Source organism: Lacerta agilis, chromosome Z, assembly GCF_009819535.1.
Source record: "Lacerta agilis isolate rLacAgi1 chromosome Z, rLacAgi1.pri, whole genome shotgun sequence".
NCBI classification, from domain to species: domain Eukaryota; kingdom Metazoa; phylum Chordata; class Lepidosauria; order Squamata; family Lacertidae; genus Lacerta; species Lacerta agilis.
Window position 1 is genome coordinate 1,766,237 of NC_046331.1, and position 18,822 is coordinate 1,785,058.

Below are 18,822 nucleotides of genomic sequence, written 5' to 3' on the forward strand. Positions count from 1 at the left end.
TGTCCTGCAACAGAGCTACGTCCCCATCCTCCCAAGGGTTTTCCCAGTCGGCCTTAAAGGAACACATGGATGGGCATTGCTCTCTAGCTGTTCTGTGGACCATTAGTGTCAATCTGGTGGTGTGTGTGTTTTTTGGGTCACTGCCTGCAGCTTGACTGAAACATGGCACCGGTGCCCCATTTAGTTCAGAGCAAGGTCCAAGCAAAGGTGCTGAGCAGCCCGGAGGGAGTGACGATGCATAAGCAGTAAACCAGAACACAGACGAAAACAGCGTCTCAAAATAAATTACAAGTTTATTAAAGTGGAATAGAATTCTGTGGATTACAATGGGGGATTTTATTTAAATCTTGTTTAAGATACATTTCTTCCACCTCTTAAAAAGGTGAAGTACACCTAAAATCATTTGCACATTCACAAAGGGACGGGCTCATCTATGTAACAAATATGGTGGACCAGATAACAGACACAGCAAGGCTTCGTTCTTTTTTCTTCTTTGGCCAGGGGAAGAGGGAGGAAGGCAGTCCGCTTTAAAGCAGCTGCATGGGGAAAGGGAACAGGCTAAGTCTTGGAAGCTCCTCCGCCCTGCAGCTCCTGCACCAAACACAGCAGCCACTGAGCATCTAGCCATGAGGTTTGGTGGCTGGAAGATCTGGCCTTCGCTTCCTATCAGTTTGCAGGAAGTTGCCAACTAGACTCCTGGTTGTTGTTTCTCTTGTTCGGAGGAGGGGGAGGATGGGAAACTCCAGTTTCCCCTCCTTTAAGACATTGGAGAAAGAACTGGCAATCTTCATAGGCAGCATTTCACAGTAAGACGTGTTCCTATTCACAACACTGTACCCATAACCCACCTGCCTACACATAACCATGGAAGATTAAACATGGAATGTTTGCAGACCTCTGGCACTGCAGAGCAAGAAAAATGACTACACTTTTTTTTTTTTTTTTGGAAGTGCTTTGAAAGAAGAGAGAATGAAGAGGATTTGGCTTTTGTGGGGGCTGTGAATATTCTGCATGTGAAGGGAGTGAGAATTCAGGATTCTGCACCAACAAAAGCCACATTCTGCAGGTGCAGCTCATTTGTTCTGCTGTTAGTCTCTGGGCGGAGGCCCAGGAATTGGAGAGCGTGTTCCAGCACAGTAGGTTGCTCAGTGCCAAAAAGACTCCACTTTGTGCCTGGCTAGCTGCATGTTACCAAGGGATACATCATCACCTGTCTGCCAGCTTCTGCCTCCTTCCTAGGGAAAGCGCTCGACTCCAGCCCCCAGACCCACTCACCCCCCCCCTTTACCCTTGGGTGCAGAAGGCCCCAGTGCAAAGTTTAAGCGTTGGCCTTCCCAAGATGGGGCAACTGTTCAGCTTTAGAATATGGCTTTTAAATTCCAGGGTGCACTTGGGTGAGGAGAGTGGGGAACAGGAACACCACAGTATTCTAAACGACACACACAAACACGCGCACATATATCTTTCTTGGACGAATGTTCCAGTACTGCCCAGGGCAGGCAGGGTCATGTGGCTTGTGACTGCTTTTTTGCTGCCACTCGGGAGACTCTGCCCTACAACCAGGAAGACAGGCTTCATGGAAAACAGCTGGCATCCATTGCCCTCCTGTGAAAATCAATGGTTACAGCAGCAAAATTTGGAATTATTAATCCTTATATTGCACTTTTTTATCTCCGAGATCCTAACCACCATCCTGCAAGGTAGGGCTGCTGCAATCCATGCGCTTTTGCAGGGAAGCTTGAGACTATACCTAGCAGTGATGAGACTTGAACTGCAGGCTCTTGTCCACTGCACTGCTCCACTGCTATTAAGTCAGCACCCAAACCTCAGTCTCTGAAAACTTGCTTTTCGGCTGGAAAGTCTTATGGCAAGTTGTTGTCGTGTATCTCTTGTTATGGGCAAAGCGAGACCAACACCATACGTGCCAGATTTGATGTGGCTCGCAAAATACACTGAGCTTCTGTCACAATTCTAAAAAAAGAAAAGACAAGTAGGATCTACCAAGAACATCATTCATTGCAGGAAATTCTCATGTGCCCGTCCAAGCTCTGCGCTCTCATTCATTCCGACGTGGGTGCCACAGGGCATCTTCCCACTAATTTGTTACCCTCAATATTTAAATAATTTGTTCCAGCTCAAAAACAGTAACTTAAGCGGTTGCAAGACAGGCCTGACAGAACATACTACTGAAAAAAGCAGGAAGCAACAGAGGCTGGGAATTCCACGGCAGGCAATCAAAATGGTTGGGTGACTGGTCAGCCCCCAAAATAGAGAGGTTTGTCTCCAGCACCCTCTCCACCCCTCCAATCTGGGATTCCTCTTCTGGAGCTTGGGATTCAGTGGGGGGAGGAGGTGGAAGAAATAATGGCTAACAAACTATGAGGGGGGGGGAGGTGGTGCTGTGCAAGTATAAGCAAAAGGGGGGGGGACTGCAGACAAGACATTTCTGAAACATGTGCCCTGAATTCCACATGAAGCCATAGCAAGGGCAAATGAAAGGGTAGCACATGCAACAGACCCAGGAAAAGGAGAAGTGCCCCCGCTCCTTAGTTGAACTAAACTCAGGTTATTGCACAAGGCCCTTCACCACTCTGAGCTAACCCTGGAGGTGGCCAGCAAGACAAAGAACACAAAGCAGGAGCATGAGAGCCAGAATACTGCCAAGGAGCCCTCTACTGCCTCAAGCTAAGCTTTCCCCTTAGCAAGACCTCAAAACCCCATTAGGTTATTTAATACATTTGCACTTAATACATTAGGTTTACTCCTTGACCTGTATTTAAAAAGCCACCACAGCATTTTCTTATCAAGCCTACTGTTTCAGGCTAACATTCTCTTTGAGACAACCTAATGAGGCCAGGGGAATCAATACATCCTCTGTGCTAACCCATTTCCTAACAGTCACAATCATTATTTGACTTCGGCGTAGAAACTGGACCCTGGAAGCAACTGTTTTCTAGCTGTGTACACCAAACAAGAACCCTCTTTTCCAGCAAAGGCCCAGCTGAGCCAGCACACAGCGAAGGAAAGAACAGCAAGCCCGCTTATTTCAGGCACGGGTTCCAACCCAGGGGAGGAAATGGCAACGACCTCACACATTTATTCAGGACTCCTGGAACTTCAGGAAGCAGCTTTCAGTTGGAATACCTGAGCTGAAACATTAACTATACATATATAAACTTCTGCACGGATAACCCCTTTTTTTAAAGAATGTAAAATTTCTTTTTCACATTGTCTTCCTGCATTTCTGCAGATAAGTTAAGAAATATATAGAGTGACACTCCTAGAAGTGTACACAACCCTCCACCCAAATCAGCAGCCTCTGCGCTTAAGCTGCCCCACAGTTCACAACGGTACGAGCATCACAAGATTATTCAGAGTGCCATGAAGATGTCACCACTGGTAACACTGCTAAAAGGGGTTAGCTTTTTTTGTGTGGCCAGCAGCAGAGCCCTCTGGCTTGGAATGTAAGTGGAAAACCAGCAAACTGCACCAGCAGCAAGGATTCTAAATCTGGGATGAGGGTGCCTATCCCTTTCTGCTCCCTCTACCATACAGACATGGCACAGGCTCATACAGTGGAGCGATGCTGTAAAGTAAGAGCTTCTTGGGGTTCCCAAATGAGTCTCCTCTCACCAGGACGTTCATTCAGACACCAATACGAAATCTAAGGCTTGGTGGATCTCACCGGGTCAAATAAATGTGATCCATGTTTCTCCTCTCAAATGTCTCGTGCTCCAGGCAGGATTCAGCACTTCAGCATTTCATTGCTTGCCCAACCAAGTCTTTGTGGACGGAGATAAGACGCAAGGGTAGTGTGGGGGGGTGTATATCTGAAGCTCCCCTTCCGTAAACCTTTCTGACGTGCTGCCAGCAAAAAAAACGAACCCAGAAAACTCTGCACACCTCCCTTCAGACCCCAACAAGCTGGGACACGATCAAGACTGGGAATGGTTGGTGCCTCAACTTTCATTTTATGCTGATGGCCAAATTGGAAGAGGGTGAGCTTCTGTGTTGAAGACATACTTATCGAGGTTTATCAAGTCCACATCATCAGAGAAGAGCAAGAAAAGGTACTTGAGCGTTTCCCCGAGGAAAAAGCTTTCCATCTTGTCTCTTGGCTCTGGGTTGCTGGTGCTCTGGACATTGTTGATGGACGTGTAGCCACCAGTGGGGACCTGGGCAGAAGGATCCCAAGAAAACAAACCTGAGCACGGGACTGCTCCCTGCCTAGAGCCATTTGGTTATTGCTTGGCAAGTGTAATGACACACACACCTGCACCAGCCATTCCCCACCCCCTCCACATTAGGTTTCCAAATCCCATGGTTCCTATGTCATGAGGAGTGTGTGTGTGTGTGTGTGTGTGTGTGTGTGTGTGCGCTCGCACAGGAGGACACCCTCCCATAATGTCTTCTTTCCTGCATTGCCTGGTGTTATCATTCTTGCATATGACTGCCTTGAATGTTCTAAGCCAGCCTTCTTCAACCTGGTGTCCTTCAGGTGTTTCAGACTACAACTCATTGTGCTGGAGGCTGATGGCAGTTGCAGCCCAAAACGTCTGAAGGACACCAGGTTGGCAGAGGCTGGCCTGGACAGCTAACGCAAGCTGGAAAAGTGAGAGATAATCTTTAAAAACAAACACCTTAAGAGCATCCTTACTGGATCATACCAAAGAACACATCAAATCCAACCACTTGCTTCCAACAGGGGCCAGCCAGTTGCCTCTAGGTCAGTGATGGCGAACCCGTGGCACGCAGAGCTCTGTCTGCCGGCACGCCAGGAGGAAGACTGACCGATGGGCATGCTGAGGACTTTTCCCATGGGGAGACTCCGCTGTGCACACGCTCAGAAGCGCGCTTCCGCTTGGTGAGCCTCCCGAGAGTTCCGAGCAGCCGCCTTCCTCCTCCTGCTGCTGCTGCTGCTGCTGCTGCTGCTGCTGCTGCTGCAAGGTTGAGGCTTTGGCTGGGGCCAATGGGAGTGGAGTCAGAAGTGGAGTGGAGGCTTCACGCTCCCCAGCTGAGCTGCCCGATCCCACTCCTACTTGCCTGCAAGCAGGAGCAGGGTGGGGATCTCTCAGCTGGGAAGCGCGGAACCTCCACTTCTGAGAGATCCCTGCCTTCACTCCTGCTTGCACACAAGTAGGAGTGGGATCAGGCAGCTCAGCTGAGGAGCGCCTGGCTGCCTTCAGCTTGGTGCAGGGGGCAGGGGCTCTCAGATGCAGCTTCCGGGCTGCCTCCACCTTCCCCAACCTCAGCAACTATTCAGCCTGACTGCCTTCACGGGGATCTGATGCGGAGGTGGGGGCTCCTTTAAACTTCTCCTTTGAGGAGAGTGCAGCCACGAACCCCTCAATGGAAAGTGTGACGGAGTCTGCACCTCCCCTGCTGAGCAGCCTCGATCCAGCTCCTGTTCTTGTGCAGGCAGCAATCCTCCCTAGCAGAGCAGCCCAATCCCACTCCTACTTGCCTGCAAGCCGGAGCAGGCTGGGGTGTGTGTGTGTGTGTGGCTGCGACATCCCTTGCCTGCTTGCTTGCCACCCAGCCCGCCTTCCCTCACTCTGAAAACGGAAGCGTGGCACTCAAAATGGAAGTTATACTAAGAACAGAACACGTTGCGCTTCCGAAAAAAGTTCGAAAACCGGATCACTCATTTTCAGGTTTGAAGTGTTCGGGTTCCTAGTAGTTAGAAAACTAAGCTGTTCCAAAACTGAGGTTCCACTGTATTATTGCTCCACTCTCTCTCCACACGGATGCGCCAACCTCCTCTTCTAAACTAAAACCTCAGTATTCAGGTTAAATTGCCTTGTTGGCACTTTGCGATAAATAAGTGGGTTTTGGGTTGCAGTTTGGGCACTCGATCTCTAAAAGGTTCGCCATCACTGCTCTAGGTCCTCAAGCAGGGCATAAAGACAACAGGCTTCCCCTGCTGTTGCTCCTCAGCAAGTGGTCTTCAGAGTTATGCTGCTTCTGAACAAGGAGGCTTCATTTAGCCACTATGACTAACAGCCACTGAATTTCTCATTCACACACACACACACACACACACCCTTTAAAGTTAATTAAGCTCAAGGCCTTCGCATTTTGTGGCAGCAAATTCCACAAATCAGCTGTGCATCGTGTGGAGATACGGACCAATGCTGCCCAAGACCTTCCAAAGCGCACCCCAGAGATCCGCTTTACCCGTGTGTATTTATTGAAGCTCTGCAGTATCTCCCAGCCCCAATCCTGGTACTTCTTGTCACCAGTGAATCGATACAGGTAGAAAAGGCTCTCCACTGTCTCAGGGCGCAGAAGATTGTGCCTGTCCGCTGCCTGGGGTAGGGGGGGAAATAAAGAATTATAGAAGAAGAAAGGGGGCATTTGTACTCCCACATTCCTCCATTATACCTTAATCCTTACAGTGGTACCTCGGGTTACATACGCTTCAGGTTACAAACTCCGATAACCCAGAAATAACACTTCAGGTTAAGAACTTTACTTCAGGATAAGAATCGTGCTCTGGCGGCGCAGTAGCAGTGGGAGGCCCCATTAGCTAAAGTGGTGCTTCAGGTTAAGAACAGACCTCCAGAACGAATTAAGTACTTAACTAGAGGTACCACTGTACTTTTCTTGACCCAAAATGTTTGCAATATTCCCACTGAGCAGGTCCATTTTTATAATGTATATATGCATGCCAGAGTAAAGGTAAAGGGACCCCTGACTGCAGGGGCGTAGGGGACTGCTTTGGCGCCCAGGGCAGCAAACGCGGGGTCAACCCCCTGGGGGCGGGGCGCCACTCCCTAGCGCGCATGCACCCCGATGTCACAGCGCATGCGCCGCATCCCAGGGGGACTGCACATGTGCGGACATGCGCACTCCACCCAAGATGGCGGGCGCGGGCGGCCGGCACCCCTCCCGACTGTGTGACAGCACGGCAACTTTTAAGGCTGCAGCGCGCAAACAGCAGCACAGACGCTGTGCTGCTATTCGCACGCTGCAGCTTTAAAAGTTGCCGCGTGCCAGCAGCACTGATCATGAGGGCGGGGTGCTGCCCCAAGTGTCACCCCCCCCCCAGGGCGGTACCCAGGGCGGCCCGCCCCCTTGCTCCGCCCCTGCCTGACCGTTAGGTCTAGTCGCGGACAACTCTGGGGTTGTGGCGCTCATCTTGCTTTACTGGCCAAGGGAGCTGGCGTACAGCTTCCGGGTCATGTGGCCAGCATGACTAAGCCGCTTCTGGTGAACCAGAGCAGCGCATGGAAACACCGTTTACCTTCCCACCGGAGCGGTACCTATTTATCTACTTGCACTTTTGACATGCTTTCGAACTGCTAGGTGGGCAGGAGCTGGGACCGAGCAATGGGAGCTTACCCCGTCGCGGGGATTCGAACCGCCGACCTTCTGATCAGCAAGCCCTAGGCTCAGTGGTTTACACCACAGCACCACCCACATGCTAGAGTATACATCCCTAATAGGTGCTTGTAGTGCACAACAGCTAGTAGCTTGCTTATTTATTTTCTTAAGTTATTCATTTTATTGCATTTGTTGCCTCATAACATTGTTCTCTTAGGTGTCTTTTAATAAATAAGAAAACAACGTGAATCAAAGAAGTCAGGAAACCACAAACGCAAAACTCAGTTGCACCCCTGACACAGAGCTAAGAATCACAAGGCCCATGTGACACCAGCTAACCATTTACCGGTAACAGGCCCAGGTTGAATAGAAAGCTTCTCATGGCACTAAAACACCACAAAGATGGTGCCAGGCAAGCTGCCCAAGGAAGACCCTTCCAAAGGCCCTCTCACTGGTACTTGCCATGAAGTTGCACAGTTGCTAAGAGACCCAAGCTACAAATTGGGACTCTCGTGTATCTTCTCTCTAGATGGTCTTTAATAAAGCAGCACCTCTCAGTTTTAGACCCCCTTGTATGTTGGTGCATCTGTCCCACTCCTGCCTGCAACAGCAGCAACCAGAGGCTGAGCAGCTGTCCCCCTTCCTCAGGTTGCTTTCTGCCGTGCTTCTAAGTGGAGGTGGTGGGGGTGGGCCTTGGGCCTGTAAGCTTGCTGGGGTGGAAAGATGGGAGAGTGGAAACTTTGCTGAAGTCAAGAGGACACAGCATTCCTACTGATTAAAAGGGAAGGGGGTCCACGAAGGAAAAGGGTGTTAGATTCACTCAGGGCTGAGATCCCCACCCCCCACCTGCCGAGTTGCTCACCTTTATCTCCACATCCTTCCGGTCCTTTTGTGCATGCATGTTGAAGTGGACAATCTCTGGGCTCAGGCCCGTCTCCACTTGCGCATACATCTGGTAGCAGGTTTCTGCCAGCTCCACTGCCAAGGCCATGTGGTCCGCGGGGAGCCCGTTGTGGGCACCAAGAGCCAGGGCTCCAGGCAAGAAGCAGACGAGGTGATCCTGCTCAGGAAACACACGGCAAGAGTTGAAGAAGAACCAAATCTCTCTACCAGAGTTTTCAAAGTCTGTGCTGGGGGGTGGGGATGGGGAGAGACTTCTCTGGCAATTTGCCTGCAAGGAGCCCTGGTACAGAACCAGAGGATGTTGAAAAGGGTTCTTGGGCATGTGTGGCATTCGGATGGGGTAACGGACAGGTCCACCGCGTCCCTGCATTTCAATGTGGTCTTTGTTTTTGTTTTTTTACTATTTATACTATACTGCTTTCCTGACAATGCACTTGGGGGTGGAAATTAAAAATAAAGGCTTATGATCTTAATAGAGACAACCCAGAATGAAACGTGGATGGGGAGGGAAGAGGAAGAATGCTGCCAGACATGAGCTGAAGATTGTACCCTAGGACACAGCCGGCAGTTCCCTGTGGCTGTGCAATGGACGACTGAGGAGTGGAAGCCCAACAGTTTCCATGGGAGCTACTCCTTGAAAGAACCGGTGAAAAGTTTCTGAGGTGCCCCAGAGCCTAGAAAAAGATCTACAACACTAAGAGGGCACCCACCAAAATGTGATAGTGCTTTGACAAATTCAGCTAGTTTTATCCATTGGAATTAAGATTTTGTTTGGGGGAGTAGAAAAGAAAAAATTGGCTAGCAGTCCACATACACTCAAAACTATATCCCGTTGTATTCAGTGGAGATCACAGTCAAGAAAGGATGTACAGGATTGCTGCCTAACTTTCATGAAAAAGGAGGAGAGGTGCAAGCCTTTTACAAAGTCAAAGACCAGGACACCCTTACAGATAAAAACGGGTGAAGTCTGGTGGTTCAGGGAGGAATAAAATGGAACTAGGAATCAGACCTCTTTACAGAACAGAGTGGTCAAGAGAAAACAATGTTAACAAATAGCTCTCCCAGTCGTGGAAAGCAAGCCCACCATTTTAGCGCTGAAGCGGCCATGAGCAAGTTCACCAACAAAAGTCAGTCTCCTTGGTTGCGATTTCCGGAGAAGGTGCATCTTCACCCCCTCGACACCCTTCACGTAATCTTCCAAAAGCCTGACAATTATAAACACACACACATCAGAAGGGCTTGGTTTTTTAAGCACTGTGACTGCTGTCAGCAGAGGCAGACAAGATACCACCCAGAGCTCTTTCACACTTCCAGCTTGTGTGACATTCACATTTACCTTGTGTGTGTCAATCTGTGAATGAACTGTCACAGGTCATAGAGCAAAATGGCTTTTTCAGAACAGAAAAAAACATTAGGGCAGCCTTATGCAAACTGGCACCCTTCCAGATGCTTTGGACTACAACTCCCATCATCCCCAGCTGCACTACTACCAACTCTAGTGTCTTCTTCTTTGCCAGTCACTCGTAGCCGAGTAAGATTTTCTTACATAAACACGGTTTTAACAATGAGTCCGTAAGTGACTGTGGAGTCCAATTCAGGATCCACATGTCCTTTCACAGTGGGAACATTGGTTTCCAGGCAGGCGTTGATCACAGTGTGGATTTGCCAAGCGTGCCTTCCTCTTAGCACGTTTCTCCCTTGCGTCCTGAGTTTGAGTGTCTTCAAAGCCCTTGACACCTTTGGTAAAGGCTGTTCTCCAATGGGAGCGCTTGCAGACCAGTGTTTTCCAGTTGTCAGTGTTTATACTACATTTTTTAAGATTTGCCCTGAGACAGTCTTTAAACCTATTTTGTTGACCACCAGCATTACGCTTTCCATTTTTAAGTTCGGAATAGAGTAGTTTGGTCGAGCATCATACAGTCATGCTGGCTGGGCATGATGGGAGCTGTAGTCCAAAACATCTGAAGGGCACTAGGCTAGGGAAGTCTGGTTTAGGAGGATTATGAAATGCCTGGGGGGAGTGGGCAGATTCCAACATGCTGTTGCGTTTCCATCCAGGTCACTCAATATTCTGCCTCCATACGGAGGACACAGATCTTCAACAGGCCCCTTGATGCCCACCTACTCCCCACTTCCAGCGAGTTTCAATGTAATCTGGAGTTTAAAAAAAAGGAAGGAGGCGATGGGGGGAAAGTAAAAAGGACTTACTCATTTTCTTTCTTCCCTCCCTGGATCCATTGCTTGAGCAGGTACTCATAGTAGCTGTCTGCTCGGGCTCCAAGAGTATAGACCCCCAAGTGGGTAAACTGCCCACTGTTGGTGTTGATGAACATAGGCACCAAGCCGTCGTTCTTGCCAGCAAGGGTGTGGACATGTTTCATCACCCCATCCACTGCTTTCTACATGTACAAACAAGGGAGACTCATTTGTACGCTTGCACAACCCCCACCCCCAAGGGAAAAGTACAAAAACAGATGGACTGGGTTTCAAATTTTGATTTCTCAGAGACAAGCGAAAATGTAAGAACAGCCTTGCTGGACCAGGCCAAGGATCCATGCAGCCCAGCACCCTGCTTCCAATGGTGGCCAGCCACGTGCCTCTCTCTCAGTGGCTGCAAGACTTCCTGGGCAACAGTCCCCTCTGGTTGCCCGTTCTCAGAATCCAATAGTTAGAGGTATACCAGATCTAAACAAGAAGGCCTGCATTTGCTCGCTGGGCTAATAGGCATGGGCAAGCCTGTCCTCCATGCTCATTTATTTTCCTGGCATAAACAGTAACTATTAACTTGCCAAAAGAGAAACTACTTTACACTGCATTTTAATAGAACCTTAAATCCTGCTGCGTTGCTTACTGGAAATACGGGGGGGGGGGGTGGTTTGGAATCGCTGGGATCATATCAGACAATTCTCTCTCCAACCCCTCCCTCCCATCTGTTCCATTCTGGGTGTCTTAGTTTAAGTGCCCGAGTCTATATAGCATAGGAATGATATATGTCCCAGAAGCTATTTATTTCCACTTCTGGACTGCAAAAGTCAGGATGGCATGGATTAACATTCCCAAGGGATGGAAGGGAGCAGGACTAGATGGCAATGGTCCCCCTCTGCATGCCATCAGAAAAGGAAGGAGAGAAGAGCTCACCAACAGCTATACCTGAAATTTCTCTTCCCCGGTAAGGCGTGAAAGCTCCCTGAACTCCAGCTGGATGCTGGTCACCTCTGCTACGGTGCTATCAGATGTCCAGCGAGGAGGATGCGCTGTGCCCCGGCCAATGTTGACATCCGAAAATGGAATCTTAGATGGGGTGTTGAAGGCCGGCATGAGCCTGCTCCCAATATCTTTCTGAACAGTCAAGAATATGTGGGATTGGCAGGGTGGGGTGGGGAAAGAGACAGGAGGAGAAGAGAGAACAGCCAATATCATTTTTTTATTCACTGTGAGCAAAAACCACTTTGATGAATCACAGAACTGTAGGGTTGGAAGGCCCCCAAAGGGTCATCTAGTCCAACCCCATGAAATGCAGGAATAAGCTAAATTGGCAGCTAAATCAGCCTGCAAGGCATTGCCATGTTGCTGCTGGACTTGGGGTTGCCACCTGGATCCGAGTTCTTCATTGAGTTTGTTTGCCTTGTGCAGGTTCAAACTTGCTATTCTACAAGCCACCTGATTTGGTTTGCTGTATGTACCAAAGGGGAATATTTCTAGTCATGCATTCAGTTAATAGGGCTGTACATCAGCCAGGCCCACTGAACCTCACTGTCACACCTCACAAGTAAGGAAGGCACCCAATGCAATATAGAAATAGAGAGATATAGGGAGACTTCATGGGAGACTTCAACTTCTCCGATATCTGTTGGAACTCAAATTCTGCCACGAATGAACAGGTTCAACAAATTCCTCCATTGCATCACTGACAATTTCATTTCCCAGAAGCTGGAAGAAGCAACAAAGGGATCATCTGTTCTAGACCCGGTCCTCATCAACAGGAAGGAACTGATCAACAAAGTGGAAGTACTGGGAAACATGGGAGGAAGTGATCATGTCCTCTTGGGTTTCATGATACAGAGGCAAGGGAAAGCTGAGTGTAGTTGGACATGCACTCTGGACTTTAAGAAGGCCAATTCAAAAAGGTGAAGGAGCTACTGGGTGAGATCCCATGGTCAGAAATACTCAAAGAGAAGGGAGACCAAGATGGATAGGAGTTTATAAAAGGAGAAATATGGAAGGCCCAAATGCAGACCATACCAACAAGAAAGAAAAGTGGGAGGCATCTAAGGAAACAGGTGTGGCTGCTTAAGGAGCTTACAGATGAGCTGAGAGTTAAGAAATGGAAGAAGAATTGGGAAATCACAAAGGAGGGGTAAACAAGGGTAGCCAACAGTTGCAGGGTGAAGGTCAGGCTGGCTAAAGCTCAGAATGAGCTCAGGCTTTCGAGAGAGATCATATAATAATAATAATAATAATAATAATAATAATAATAATAAAGGTTTCATCTGCTATGTCTGAAGCTAGAGGAAGAACAAGCAAGTGGCAGGTCCTCTGTGTAGGGAAGACGGAGAAATGCTATTGAGTGACAGAGAGAAGGCAGAACTACCCAATACCTACTTTGCCTTTGTCTTCACCCAAAAGGAAAGTGATGCCCAACCTGGTGATAACAGAATAAATGATGCAAGGAGGGAGCTGCAGCCCAAGCTAGGGAACTGCAGCCCAAGCTAGGGAACACCTAGCTACTTTAATTGATTTCAAATCTTCAAGGCCTGATGAGTTGCACCCAAGGGTACTAAAAGAGATTGCGGGTGTAATTTCAGAGCCTTTGTTTATGATCTTTGAGAAATCTTGGAGAACAGGTGAGGTCCCTACAGACTGGAGGCAGGCAAATGTTGTCTCCATCTTCAAAAAGGGGAGAAATTAGACGTAGGTAACTACCGACTGGTGAGCTTGACAATGATACCAGGAAAAGTCCTATAACAGATAATTCAACAGATGGTCTGTGAGCATGTAGAAAAGGATGCTGTGATTACTAAGATTTTGCATGGGTTCCTCAAAACAAGTCATGCTAGATGAATCACGTTTATTTGATGAGAGTTACAAACTTGGTGGATCAGAGGAACGCTGTGGACATAGTGTATCTTGATTTCAGTAAGGGTGTTGACAAAGTCCCCCATGATATTCTTGCGAGCAAGCTGATAAAATGTGGGTTGAATGAGGTAACTGTGAGGTGGATCTGTATCTAGTTGACTGACTGAATCCAAGAACAAACTTAGTTGGTCTCTAAGGTGCTACTGGAAGGAATTTTTGTATGTTTGTTTTGTTTTGAATCCAAAGAGTTCTCATTAGTGGTTCCTCGTCACCCTGAAGAACACGGACAGGAGGGGTGCTGCAGGGTTCTGTCCTGGACTCATTGTTGTTCGGTATCTTTATTAACCGAAGAATTGATGCTTTTGAATTATGGTGCTGGAGGAGACTCTTGAGAGTCCCATGGACTGCAAGAAGATCAAACCTATCCATTCTCAAGGAAATCGGCCCTGAGTGCTCACTAGAACGACAGATCCTGAAGTTGAGGCTCCAGTACTTTGGCCACCTCATGAGAAGAGAAGACTCCCTGGAAAATACCCTGGTGTGGCTCCCTGGAAAGTACCCTGGTTGGGAAAGATGGAGGGCACGAGGAGAAGGGGACGACAGAGGACGAGATGGTGGGACAGTGTTCTCGAAGCTACCAACATGAGTCTGACTGCAGGAGGCAGTGAAGGATAGGCGTGCTCTGGTCCATGGGGTCACGAAGAGTTGGACACGACTGAACGACTGAACAACAACAACAATCTTTATTAATGACTAGGACTAAGGAATTGAGGGGATGCTAATCAAATTTGCAGATGACACCAAGCTGGGAGGGGTAGCTAATTCTGCAGAATACAGAATTGTGATTGAAATGACCTTATAACAGATTGGAGAACTGGGCCCAAACAAAATGAATTTCAATAGGGACAAATGTAAGGTTCTGCACTTAGGCAGGAAGAACAAGCTGCACTAATATAAGACAGGGGACACCTGGCTTCCTAGCAGTACATGTGAAAATGACCTAGGAGTCATGAATTTAACGTGAGTCAACAGTGTGATGCAGCAGCAAAAGAAGCCATCACGATTCTAGGCTGCATCAACAGAAGTAGTGTTCAGATGAAGGCAAGTACTAGTCCCACTCTATTCTGCCTTGGTCAGACCACACCTGTAGTACTGCATCCAGTTCTGGGCACCAAATTTAATAAGGATGTTGACAAGTTGAAACATATGCAGAGGAGGGCAACCAAGATGATCAAGGGTCTGGAAACCAATTCTATGATTCTATAATGCGGCCAGCGGCTATGTGCTAGCTGCCTTTCATGGAAAGCTACCTACCATCTCCAGTCTCCAGTCTTGCCCTGGAGAACCCCACACATTCCCTGGCATGCCATTTCAGAACTACTGAGCCAGCCAGCCTTGGAGGTGGGGCCCTCCATCATGAAGCCTGTTTTCTGAAGGGGGTAGGGGCATTCTGGAGCTGCCAAAGCCAGTACTGACTTGCTGGGGTCCAAAGAGCTACTTCAGAAGGGCCTAAGGGCTCATGCCTGACATTTTAGAACAGACCCACATTATGCAATATTACCAAGGGCTCTTGACATTTCCCTCAGTTTCAAACACAGCTTGCCTTTAAACATGGAGCGGGGTGGGGGTGGGGTAGGGGAAGAGGGTAGCCATTCAAGAAGCAAAAGTCAACAACTCTTTCAGGGGTATCAAAGAAACTAAGTGGTCTGCTGCATCCAAGTTCAGCAACCAAACAGAATGTCACTAATGCTCATCATTTGCTTGACAGCTGGATCTGCCACGGGTGGGCTGCTCTGAAGTGTCACGGAGAGGAGAACAGGCACAGCAGTATTCCCCAGACTCAGGTATTGGACTGCAGCTCCCATCGTGCCTGACCACTGGCTGTTTCAGTCCACAACATCTGGAGGGCACCAGGTTGGGGGAGGCTGCCCTTGAGGGTTGCCCTCATGACATCCACAGCACACAAAATGATTTCCCCAATCCTTGGATTTCCAGAGCCCTTTATCAGCAAGTGTCCTGGCTCTCACCGGATTGAGAACTCAAACTCAGAGTGCAGTCTCTGCCAATATCTTCAGTGCTCAAATCAGTGTGGTACAAACAGGGTTCAAAGAAACAGCAGGTGCTGTTTCTGGCTAAGCAAATGAAGACAAAACAAAATAAAATAGAAAATTCCTTCCAGTAGCACCTTAGAGACCAACTAAGTTTGTTCTTGGTATGAGCTTTCGTGTGCATGCACACTTCTTCAGATACTCATTTGACTATGGCAGACCAACACGGCTACCCACCTGTAACTGAAACAAATGAAGACAAGCACACACACAACCCGGGTCCCGTTATGTGGGATTTTTGTGGCAAGGCCACCTGGAAAAAGCACATTATTCATATTATTCTACCTGTATCCCATATACTAGTGCCTTATTTCTAATAAGTGATTCTATGCATTATAACTGTGCCTTCTTTATAGAAATCATAATACTGTATGCTGTTTCTCTCACTATGAATTTAGGCTGTAAGTTCATTTAGCTGTGTTTGCAGTTTGCAAAAGAGGAACATTCCTCAGAGATACCGAATGGTCATGGTGACATGATGTTTTGTAAGCAGGATATTAGTTTGGGTGCTTTCCAGAAGATGTTCCAGGATGTGTGATCAAGGGGAATTTACACCTTGGCCTGCCAAGAGGAGATTTTTGCTTTGCTTTGCTGATAATGCTGCATCTAAGGAAATGGCTAATCGGAAACGCCTAATATGGTACATGTAACCTGAAATGCTAGGAAAGAAGACGTACACTTTATAAGGACAACAGGAAGGGTTGTGTCCAAGCTTATAGGTTAATTTTGCTGCAATGTATGAATATGTAATGGATGATGCTATTTGCAAAAAGGTATATAAACTCTGAGCACTATTGATCTGGGTCAAGAATTTGGGAGGTGACTCCTCTGGGCCTTGTTGCTGCCAGCAATAAATTTTTACTTTCTATTTGTCCAACTGCTGCATCTGTGATCCTTGAGAGTTATAGAACTAAGGTTCCCAGGTAAACATGCTACATTTTCATGGTTACATTTTTTACATTAACATACACCAAATACAATACATTAAACATCGACTTCCCTTCCCCCCATTCCATGGCTCCTTTTAACTTTCCCTTGCTGTTTCATATTCTATTCACCCTGTATCCTATTTTATCCATTTTATCTCAACGTATTATGGTGCTGCAGGAAACTCTTGAGAGTCCCATGGACTGCAAGAAGATCAAACCTATCCATTCTGAAGGAAATCAGCCCTGAGTGCTCACTGGAAGGACAGATCCTGAAGCTGAGGCTCCAAGACTTTGGCCACCTCATGAGAAGAGAAGACTCCCTGGAAAAGACCCTGATGTTGGGAAAGATGGAGGGCACAAATAGAAGGGGGCGACAGAGGACGAGATGGTTGGACAGTGTTCTCGAAGCTGCCAACATGAGTCTGACCAAACGGCGGGAGGCAGGGGAAGACAGGAGTGCCTGGCGTGCTCTGGTCCATGAGAAGAGAAGACTCCTTGGAAAAGACCCTGATGTTGGGAAAGATGGAGGGCACAAGGAGAAGGGGACGACAGAGGACGAGATGGTGGGACAGTGTTCTCGAAGCTGCCAACATGAGTCTGACCAAACTGCAGGAGGCAGTGGAGGACAGGAGGGCCTGGCGTGCTCTGGTCCATGGGGTCATGAAGAGTCGGACACGACTAAATGACTAAACAACAACAACAATCTCAACATAATTTATAGTGCTGAAATTTACTCTAATCCTGCTGTTTGAATTTGTTTACAATGATTCTTCATATATTCAACAAACATTTTCCAGTCTTCCTTGAATACCCTTTCTTCCTGATGAGTGCCTAACTTCTCCTAAGAGGATGAGCTGGACTCTATTGGTGCAGCAGAGGTGTCAGGATCAGAGGCAAAACTGGCACAGGAGCTGGGGGTTGTGGAGTGGACACAGCACTCCCAGGTGACGCAGGAAGGGGACAGAGCAGAGTGCTGGGAGGCTATACCACCGGGACCTTCCCCAAGATTGGATTCCAGCCTCTCAAGGCCCAGGCACAGCCTGTCTCCCCAGGGTCACCAGCAGGCAGCTCCTCCAACACCCCAACCCTCTCCTGGTCTGACCAGTCTCTCTACAATGTCTCTATGGGACTCATGACAAGGTGGCAGGGGTGGGTATCCAATTAGACATTGTAAACAGACACTGGTTTTAAACTGGCTTCCCTCAGTTTTCAACTCCACAGGGCTGCTACTTTCTCAAGAGTGCCAGAAATGTTCAGACATTATTGTGGGGATTTGGCGGCGGCAGCAGCAGCAGCGGGGTGGGGGATGTTGTTTGTTGTTGGACTGCAAGATTGCAGGGTTACTTACAGCTTTTTCTAGGAAGAGGCTGTCCCCCGTGAGGTGGTAAGTGCTCAACAGGCCTCCAAGGATCCGAATGGCGCTCTCAAATAGGTTGACGTCCACATTCTTATTGAAGTTGAGGTCAGTGGCAACCCACTTCCTTGCTTCTTTGAACTCTGCATTGGGGAAGGGAGTCAAGAGATTGTCAACACAAACCCTGCACCAAGGTCAACACAAACCCTGCACTCTGCATTGGGGAAGGGAGTCAAGAGATTGTCAACACAAACCCTGCACCTGCTGCTGGGGAAGGGAAAACTCAGAAAAGCTCCCCACCCCCACCATCATTCTTAAGGCCACATCTCCTGGATGCCAGGTAAAAGATCAGCCTCCCAAGCTGCTGAACATAGGTTTCCTTTGTTGGCCTAGGAGCAGGGGAAGCTGCCTTTATGCCCAGTCAGGAAATGGATACATCTAGACAAGTGCTGCCTACTCTAACTGGCAACTGCTCTCCAGCTTTTCATGCAGAAAAGTGTATTTGCCATCACTTGTCACCTGGACCCTTTCATCTGGAGATGATGCCAGTGCCTTCTGCATCTGCACAGTGTGCTCTGCTGCAGCTATGGCCCCTGCCCAATGTAGCTCTCTACCATTCATGCATGCGGAAGTGGGTGGGGGTAGGGGGCAGGTGAAGCTCTCCATAGCAGACAAGGTCAACCTGGGGTTGGGGGCCCAAACTAAATCCCCTCCCCTGATCTCACACACAAAAGACAAAAAAAGAAAATCTTCTGCAGCTACAGCAAAGTGTGCTAATATTCAAGGTGATGTGCCAGCTCTGGCAGAAAGGTTCTTGCTCCTCAGATAACACTGGCGGAGTAAGAGAAACAATGGAAAGGAGGGCATTGCCTCACTCCGCATGTGCCCATTCGACCACTCTGATATGAAGATCTGCCACTGTTGCAGATGCCACATAATACCTGTTCTGCAGCTGCAATAAATCATTCTTCTGGCACAGCAATACCTGCTCTTTGGAACTCCCTGCCTATTGGCAACGGGCAAGTGCCTTCTCTGTATTTTTTCTGCTTAAAACATTTTTGTTTGAGCAAGCCTATGAAGACACATAAAAGCAGGCATGTTTTAAATTTCTTCTTTTCGTTTACTG

At 48.2% G+C, this 18,822-nt stretch overlaps 1 protein-coding gene across 2 annotated transcripts in view; it reads right to left on the bottom strand.

The window, feature by feature from the left end:
* Positions 1 to 3,203: 3,203 nt before the first annotated feature.
* Positions 3,204 to 18,822, bottom strand: part of MAN1B1 (mannosidase alpha class 1B member 1) — a 30,954-nt gene continuing 15,335 nt past the window's right edge. Inside the window, exons 7-13 of one of the 2 annotated variants that reach the window (XM_033137325.1) lie at positions 17,691 to 17,839; positions 11,380 to 11,568; positions 10,438 to 10,628; positions 9,314 to 9,434; positions 8,189 to 8,386; positions 6,178 to 6,309; positions 3,204 to 4,175 (exon numbers count right to left, since the gene is read on the bottom strand). In XM_033137325.1, coding sequence (XP_032993216.1) covers positions 3,972 to 4,175; positions 6,178 to 6,309; positions 8,189 to 8,386; positions 9,314 to 9,434; positions 10,438 to 10,628; positions 11,380 to 11,568; positions 17,691 to 17,839 — 1,184 coding nt within the window. In that variant the 3' untranslated portion in view covers positions 3,204 to 3,971. The remainder of the gene's footprint in view (positions 4,176 to 6,177; positions 6,310 to 8,188; positions 8,387 to 9,313; positions 9,435 to 10,437; positions 10,629 to 11,379; positions 11,569 to 17,690; positions 17,840 to 18,822) is intronic. The other variant, XM_033137326.1, reaches the window with a different exon arrangement.